This window comes from Polistes canadensis, unplaced genomic scaffold, assembly GCF_001313835.1.
Source record: "Polistes canadensis isolate GaletaPanama2010 unplaced genomic scaffold, ASM131383v1 scaffold_432, whole genome shotgun sequence".
Taxonomy (NCBI): Eukaryota; Metazoa; Arthropoda; class Insecta; order Hymenoptera; family Vespidae; genus Polistes; species Polistes canadensis.
This window is the reverse complement of record NW_014569979.1, coordinates 12,806-22,123: the sequence shown is the minus strand read 5'-3', so window position 1 is coordinate 22,123 and position 9,318 is coordinate 12,806. Positions and strand designations below refer to the sequence as shown.

Here is a 9,318-nt window from a genome sequence, read left to right as displayed (position 1 = left end):
CTCGATGTGTGACCCAATGAACTTTCTGGATTCACATTTTTTTCCGCTAWCCATTCTGTTGTGATCGACTGAATGATACTGGTTACAAATTCGAGTCGATTCATAACCTTTGCTTCTCTGTTGTGTTTGTATAATATGTATGCATTCAAGACCATGCGAGCAAAAATGGAAAATACCACTTTCTTCCAGTATTCCACACAGTATTCTCCTCTCATCCAAATATGAGTAAATCATCATATCTGAGACATCAATGCTTCCCATATATTTATTGTAGTCGTGGATGATTGCTGGTTTTTGAACTTCCCTTTGCTGATTCCGTCTTCGAATTACAGTCGTTTTATTTGCGGCTGTTCCATGCGTTGATAACAGTAGTACATTTTTTTTCTGTGACTTCTTTTCTCTGTACGCTAATAGAAGTATTTCCCGATTTCTTTGGTACTTACATTCGCCCACTTCCAATTTTGATTTGAGCTGSGATGGAATATGTTTTCTATTACTGCGTATTGTTCCGGATAAAAATGTATTCTTCTCAAACAGAGATCTTGCTAAGGCAATGCTGGTAAAAAAATTGTCGACAGTTATGTGGTATCCTTTCATATAGCAGTTACTCATACTGAGTAATTTATCTATTACTACTTGAGCGAGGCCTTTTTCTTTTATTTCTCTCTTGTCCCGTTGGTCCTTGGCTCCTTGATAGCAAAAGAATGACAGACAATAATGGGAGATCCCATCGGCTAGCATCCAAAATTTTATGCCCGATTTGTGGTGCTTCTTATTTGGCAAATACTGGGTGAGTGCTGATCTGCTTTTTGTTCCAACTAATGATTCGTTCACGCTCAAGTGCTGGTGTGGTGAATAATAAAATTTGAATATTCTATTGGCATGATCAACGACAGATTTGAACTTTGCTGTAGGGTCGTATTCACTGTTATCTCGTGCTGGTAATGTGCTATTGTCAACGGCATGAAAAAATCTATAAAGCAACTGGAATCTATTTCGGCTAAACATTTGGCCAAACCATAGGATGTGTCGATGATTTTGTGACCAGTAACTRAAAATTGTTGGCCTACGGGTTATTCCCATTTCGAGTAAAACGGCTATAAAAGCTCTCAACTCTTTGATTGTTGTTTTCTTCCAGGTCAATGTTGTGGATGTATTTGCTGCTCCAGCATTCTCGAAAAACTGTTGTGCATACCGATTTGTTTCAATTTTTAACATGTTTAGAAATTGTAGTGTAAAAAATAAATTAAAATAYTCTATTGGTTTCGATATGCTCGGTGGCATATGTTTAGGGCCAGTCATTTCCAAAAATTGTGGGCGCGGGTTATATTGGATATCATTTTCCTCATTTACTTCTCTGAAATTCGTCACTATCACTCTCGTTATCTTCATCTGGCAATTCTTCTTCGTCAGACTCACTGTCGCTATATATTCTGCGACTACACCGACGACTTGGCGSAAATAATTGCTCATCCTCATCACTGTCACTATGTTCTTCTGTTAAATMCAACTTGTCRRTAATTCRCACTAATTYTGCGTCATCCATGYTYGTAACAGGGTATAATTTTTTCCAAAAAATATCAACAAAACTGACAAAATTTTCTACTGCTTATTGGGTCTCTATGAAAATTTTTAAGGTTTTTGAATACTTACTGCACGTTAGAAGGATCAAGAAAGACTAAAAAAGATTTTAGTCTTTGTTGCGAGTCTATGCACGTATGCAACTTGAATACTCTGATAACTATCATAAATATCATAAAGATTGCGATTACGGTCCAGAAAAACTATACCGGGTCCCGTTTCTATCTTATCACACTAACATATACAGACCCGCAGCACAAATAAACATAAAATATAACAAAAAAATAAATCTAATAACCATTTTTTCACTTGTATTGCATCGAATATGAACCATTTTAACATTTTATTAAGTTATTTTGAAACACAGACCTCTTGTTATGAGTACAATAAGGCCCTAACGGAGGCGCAACGATATATCGTCGTTGGTATTTTTGGCAAGTGCACCGAACGACGATATATTTATTATACGGGTTAATATTTATTAAACGGAAGTTCCAATCTGATAGTTATCGTAAAAACATTTAAAACAATAAAGTTTTTGACATCTGGCGCAAATAATAAACGAAACTTTAATCCTTGAATAATAGTTACCATATTATTTTTTAACAGGTATATTATACATAAAATAGTTAATAATTTGAATATATACGATTGTTATTTGTTAGTATATTGAAGATACTTTTTCATATACCTGTTAAAAAATAAAATATTAACTGTAATTCAAGTAAATTATAATAGTACTATAAATAAACAAAAGTTAATTCGTAGATCGTAATTAATATAAATATTATTGTAAATATTTTGTAGGATAGATTTTTCGGCGAATAACTGTATTTAATCTGTTCGGCATGAATAATACTAACTAGGTTTTTACATACAGAAGTAGAGATTAGAACAAAAATGCTGTTGGGACACAGAAAACGTTAGATTAAGAATGGGGATAAAAAAAAAGGTATATAAAACTAAAAAAAGTATCACGAACAGAGGAGAATATTTAAAAAAAAGTAGAGTTCAAAAGAAGATATTAAGAGCAAACAGAACATACAAGAATGAAGAAAATAAAGCCAATTAAAAATATTAAATCAGAAACAGTAATATGGATATTGGAAATTATTCAAATAGGGCAATTTATGCCCCACGAAAGAAAGAGATAAGACAGGGTGTGCACGTTCGTCATGTTCTAATACGATGATAAAGTTTCTTTATTGATTTAACCTTTCGAATACGGCAGACTTTGAAACGCACTGACTGTACTATATGTTAGGAATTCAATTATCAAGTACGCCGAGAACGACGAAATTTTGAGTGAAGAAACATTTTTATGAAAATATTTTTCAATAATCGAACAACTGAATTTTACTACATTCAAACAATATTATTTATTTTTTTTTGTATTTTGAACTAAATTGTTACTACAAAAAAATATTAAAAACAAGTGCTCATAGCCTCTTTCAGTATTTCCAACGCAAAATTTATAAATATCTATAGATGCACAGAGAGTGAGAGAGAGAGAGAGAGAGAGTGAGAGTAGCCTAGTAGTTAGAAATCGCATTTCTTTTAAAAACTATGAAAACAAAAATAAAATAAACGCAGACAATAAATGTTCGTTATATCCTTTCTTTTCTTTGAAAACAGATTTTCTTTTGTTCGTTCTACTCGAAAGAAGAAACAGCAGAGAATAGTTATTATTCTTAAGAATTATTCTCTATTTCATTAGTAAATGTAGTAGATTAAATAAATATAATAGCTTTTAAAATTGAATAGAACAACATATTTTCTTGTTAACAAAATCAAAACTACAAAATACAATACAATCTTATCGCTAATAAATCATGAAAAAGGAAATATCATAAGAATATGATTATAAGACACGTATATTTCTTATGCAGTGTTTCGCAATGATTATTTTTAGCACTTTAGCTGTTAAATAAACATTTAGCTATTTCTTTTTATATTTTAGAATCACCCAAAAATCTTAATCGTATGACTATTTCTAAACTTCTAAAATATGAGATCAGAAAATGATTAGTAACAGCTAGCCTTTACATAAGCTATATTTAAAATGAAACTTCTTACGCGATATTATACAAAGTTGAATTAGGCTTTACCAGAACAACAATTTTGTTTCAAACAATTTTTTTTATTAGTACGTTATAAATAATATTGATTGACGACAATAACAAATTTTTTAATTGCGCTTATCATTCAAAATAAATTAATTCCAATTTTAAAATGTTTGACTGTTTACAAAACGCATCACGATTTACTGCCATGTTTGTGAGTAACTATCGCTAGAACCTTTACTTGTGTATATTTATGGGATGCAAGTTTAGTGTGTATGTATGCGCTGGGTCAATGTAAGATATGTTAAAGGAATGATAAAAAGAAAACGACGATCTCTTGAAAGAAAGTTGGTAGTATTATTATATCTCTGTGGGTGACTATTTGCTAAACAAAAAACCGATTTCATCAAGGTTTGTATTTTGGGATGACATCGATGAAATATATTGTGTGTGTGTGTGTAAGCTGCTAACCTAATAATAGAGGTGTTTTCAATTACAACAAATAACAACATCACTGGCTTTTGGTAAATAAAGAATGAAATTAAATCTTTTATTCGGATTTGATCAATGATTTCTGAAATACAACATCAATAACTGCTTTTAATTATGTTGTCAATTTAATGCGATGATGCTGCAACATCATTTTAAATTTAATTTGTCTCCAGAAATTCCATCAATGGGAGCGCTGTAAACGATGCAGAATTCCTAATAAAGTCCCAACTCCTAAAGTCATTGGAATTTTATCGTAATCTCATTAAATTTCGTCGCAACTCTTCCTTCTGGTGTAAATACTTCATTAAATTATCGTACATGACCGCCACCACCCCTCTCTGTTAACGACGAAATATTTGTTCTCTTATCGTCAAGTTCAAATCACAACGATATTGAAGAAGATTTAAATGTAAAAGTCCTTGCAAGGGAAAAGTTTCATTATTAGGAAGATATTTATTTTTGAATTTTACATTAACATCTACTCAGAAAGCTCTGCTTCCCATAGCTCCCTTTACAGAGTGAAAGGAGTGAACGATCATCGGTGACCAGAATCTTGACGTTAAAACCAAGATTCTATATCGTCCTCACGCTCAAGGAAGGGAGCTACAACTCGTCATCGTAGTTGCACCGACTCAGCTTTACGCTAAGCAGTTTTGAAGACTAACTACAGAAATGATCCTGTGAAGTATGATCTTAAATTGTACCGATTCTTGAATCCTTTATATACACCTTAATGTACTATATTACCTTCGAGAAACGGCAAATGGTATTTTGCCATCTAGTGTCCAGTCAGAGAACCAACTGATTTTTTAAAGTATGTTCTGCTGAGATAGTATGAGTCTACGCGTTAGGATTATCAAATTGGTAAACCAATTTACTAAATGTTCACAAATGAACATTCAAATGTTGGAAGTGGACGAATTGTAAAATTCAGGGAGAGGTTGTTAATAAAAAAAAAAAAAAAATTATATTCTCAACGCGTAGTTTTTCTTGTATCTATAGATTCTTTTTAATCTTATGACGAATTTCCAAAATATTCGCAAAAAAGTGTAATATATCGTCTAATGTGCTTACAAAGAAATAAATTTTATTGATAAATTGATATAAATATAGAATGAAACTTAAATTGACTTTTAGATGAATAATCATATTAAAAATGCATTACTGTTTTCTTATAACATAATAAAAATGAATTAAAATAATGTTTAGACAAAAAATAAATTCCACGTTTTTAACAAATCTGTAATTAAAAATTTTCTAAAATACAAAATTTAATACGAAAAATTTTTGAATTATAAATTTCGTCTTAAAAAGAAAACGTATTCAATTTAATATACAAATAAATTTTTGTGGGGCAAAAAATTTATATCAATTAATTATACCAATTAATTTTTTGTCGAGATACAAAATAATTCATTATTTTTACTTTTGACTGAATAATAATAGTTTTTGTTAAAATGAATTATTGTTTTTCTTTTAATCAAGGTTAACTATTTTGACAATAAATAGAAAAAAGGCATGCCGTAAGCATCAAGATTCGATTTAAAAATGCCGCGCTTATACGCCGATATATATATAGATATACAGAACGCTCGACACTCGATCGTCAAAACGAAAAATTAGAAAGAGAGAAATATCCATTTCTTTTCTCACTCGCACACGCATTCACGACCGAGAGACCCTAAGATAACGCAACTAGCCCGCTCGCGTGTAAAGATCGACGAAGAAATGTTTCACCAAAATTTCTCGCTTATTTTTGCAAATACGAATATAAAACTTACAACATTTTTTATGTATTTTTTTAATTTTGCACAACTTTTGCTTGAAACTTTTTTCGATTAAATGCATAAATTCTAAGATACGGCCATTTTTTTACCCTTTTTCTCAATTCTTTGAGATCTTATTGCAAAAAAATTAGCACCATTCGATTCAGCGTCGTCCAATTCGGTTATATCAAAAATTCTTGCAATTACCGGCAAAAATGGAAGTTTGCCTCTCTTCGAATGCAATATAAATACTATATTCACAAATACGACGCCTTTTCCGCTATTTTATGAAGTCCTTTAATTACAACGAAATCTGGTAAAGCTGTAGTTATTTTGAAGTGAAAACTTCTTTCAAATCGTTGTGATTTGAAACTTGTTGAAACGAAAAAGTGACGCTAAACATTTGAAACTCGATGAAACGAAAACGAGGAAACGACACCTAAAAGAGACAAACATATACATATATAGAATTTAGCCTGCGAGAGAATGAGATAGAATACAGTATACGGTGTTTTCTATTATCACGGTCTCCTTTTTGTGCGGTGCTTTGTAGCCTCCCCACTTTTGCTACGAAACGTTGTACGCCTGTGTTTCTGTTGTGTCCACATATTGCTGTGCCGACCGATAGGAAGCCGTCTTTTTAGTAAGCATAGTATCTATATTGGACAGCCCAATACTTGCTTTAGTTCAAACTATCAATTATTTTCGTCAAGGTTAGGCTGTTCGGCTACTTTCGGCTATCTTTTCGTTGGTTATTTAGACGACACGGACTTCTTGTCATCGTGGTAGGACCTGGCACAGGCAATCGAAAACGCCGAACAGGACTTCTATGTTTTGGAAGATATGATTGAGGGGTGGAGTCTCAAATGTCTGTATAACGTTATGATATCTGACGCACTATTTGCTTGTAAGGTTTTTAAAGGGTTTGTCAAGTTAGTTTAGTTTTCTAAAGGTTTCGCTTATACCGCGTGTAACTTGCACGCATGTATTTTTTTCGTTTCATCGAAACTTCTTAGCACCTAATAGTATTCGGGTATGAGAAAAACAAAATATCGAAATATTACGTACTGCTATTGCATCTACGATTCATTCTCGAGACTTAGATTTGGGGATACATGTTTACTTTAATCAGCGTACAATTATATTGCACTTACCTGTACTCGTTAGAACCTTTAAAAGTTGCTGTAAAAAGCTTTAGGAATTAAAAGAAGATATTTGTGTGCTTGCTTCAAATACAAACAAATACGATAAAATACATAAGTAATTATATAAACGCAAGACTAACATGAAAATAAAATATAAAAGCTAAAATAGAACAAATATGTATAAAAAAATGAAACATATAATTGGCTTGTAATAAAAATATTTGGAAGTAATATTTAATGAATAAACATATTAATGTGTTTCATTTGAAAATATTTATTTTATATTTGTACATACGAGAACTAATACAGTATCCTATTAAAAGTGTAAAGTACTTAAAAAAAGAGTTTAATGTTAATAGGAAAAAAATTGAAATAGTTCTGACTTATATTGTGAAAGTTTGGCGAAAGCTGATGAAAAATTTATTAAAAATATACTCATAATCGTCAAGAAAGAGCGCAAATAGTTATTTAGTGCCCTACACAAGACTTTGTTTACAAACATGGCACAGATTGTAAGTATTGTAAAAAGTTTGTTAAATATTATAAAATTATATAAATTAATATATAAAAAAGGACGAAACTTAACGGTTACTATTTGTCTCTCGTGTCTCGACGGCCCTGTGTTAACGTATCGTGTTTGTAAGCTAAAAAAGGTCATTGACCTGTCGTCTTAGAACCCGTTTATTTCGCTTAACTTTTCGATTTCTAATTACGCATTTGTTTTTTACAATAAATAATTCGATTTCTGTCTCACAAAATAATTAAGCAGGTCCGCTTGCTACATAAATCTCTACATAAATATACTTAATTAATTTTGTTTTTATATAAAACGGTATTGAAAATAAAAATAAAAATATTCTAAAGAAGATTAAGCATTTTACGTAATTATCTTTCGAACGTTTAGTCTGTTAATAAGAAATTTATATATAATTAGTAATAAAATCGAACAACATGCGAGTAAAACGAAATAAAACATTGAATCATTGCGATAACGTGCGGAATTCTTTTATGCAAAAAATACACAGTTTTGACGGTCGAGATTGTCTTTTTTAATTTAACTGTTATATTTTCTAAATAGCTATCATGTTCTATAACATAATCTATGTATGATTAGTCATAAAAACTTCTTTTGCTTGAAAAGGATGCTCTCCGGTGTTGTGCCGTTCTTGAATAAATACATTATCTTCAAACGATTGTGATGTCAAAAAAGTTATTAATTCGCGAATAACTTCTAAAAGGTTTGCTTATCTGGTTTGTATTTTTGTATTGTATATAAAACCTTTGGCGTGTTATTTATATATTATATATATAATTAAATTGAGGGTAAAACGTGAATATTATTTCCAGTGGAATATATTACACTATGTTATTTCAGTTTATCGTTATTAGTTTTTCAGTCTTTTTTCTCTTAAGTCTTCTTGCTGTATTATTGTCGTAAAGAGTGTTGGCTGAAGGGTTGAAGTGATTTAAGATCCTTGTTTTATTATTCTAAGACATCTGCTGTATCTCCTTTGATGCTGCAAGGATTTATATAAATCTTTACTTAAATTCTTATTTATCACGTATCACATATGACGAGTCAGTATGTTGGCATTGTATCGGAGTTTACAATATAAGGCATTATGCGGTATATAATTGATTACATGGCTTCCATTTTGGAAATGTATTTTTAATTTTTTTCATTTCTGGTCATCTGTAGTCAATTTCAGGTCATAATGCTGCGCTTTCAATTAATTTTAAGTCCATTATTGCATCTCTTTAAGTTCGATTTCTAGGGCGATTTCAAAAGCACGATCAAACAATTCTTCATACGCTCTTTCTGATGTTTCTTCGATTTGTAATTCTTTGATCATATCTCTAGCTTTCTGATTTTTTACCCCATTTCTAAACACTACAAACAACCGATTATATCGGTTACAGCGAAAATGGCATTTACGTTGTAGGGTTCTTAAAGCGGAAGCATACTCAAACACAGTTTCGTTGGCCTTTTGAGTTCGATTGAAAAAACGATGTATACGCGAAGAAAGTTCTTGGTACCACGAGTACAATAGCGTTGCCTTTGCCATCTGCGTTTGGCATATAATATGCCTGTATCTACCAGAACACATTAAATGTCCCATTGAATTATCCCATAAAGTAGACTTGTCAGATAGCGTTTTTAATCTATTCAAACGATTAAGAGCTTCAGCTATATATGGAGACATATCTTCCATTGTGCTTTATATTTCAAAAACAAACAAAATCTTTCTACGTTTTTAGCAATAAAATTGC

The 9,318-nt window shown here is 31.2% G+C and overlaps 1 protein-coding gene across 1 annotated transcript in view; it reads right to left on the bottom strand.

Moving 5' to 3' along the window:
* The window catches only part of LOC106792450 (piggyBac transposable element-derived protein 4-like), a 3,171-nt gene extending 1,869 nt beyond the window's left edge, over nt 1–1,302 (bottom strand). Inside the window, exon 1 of the mRNA XM_014758878.1 lies at nt 23–1,302. Within this exon, the coding sequence (XP_014614364.1) occupies nt 23–1,302 (1,280 nt within the window). The remainder of the gene's footprint in view (nt 1–22) is intronic.
* Between the last annotated feature and the right edge of the window lie 8,016 nt (nt 1,303–9,318).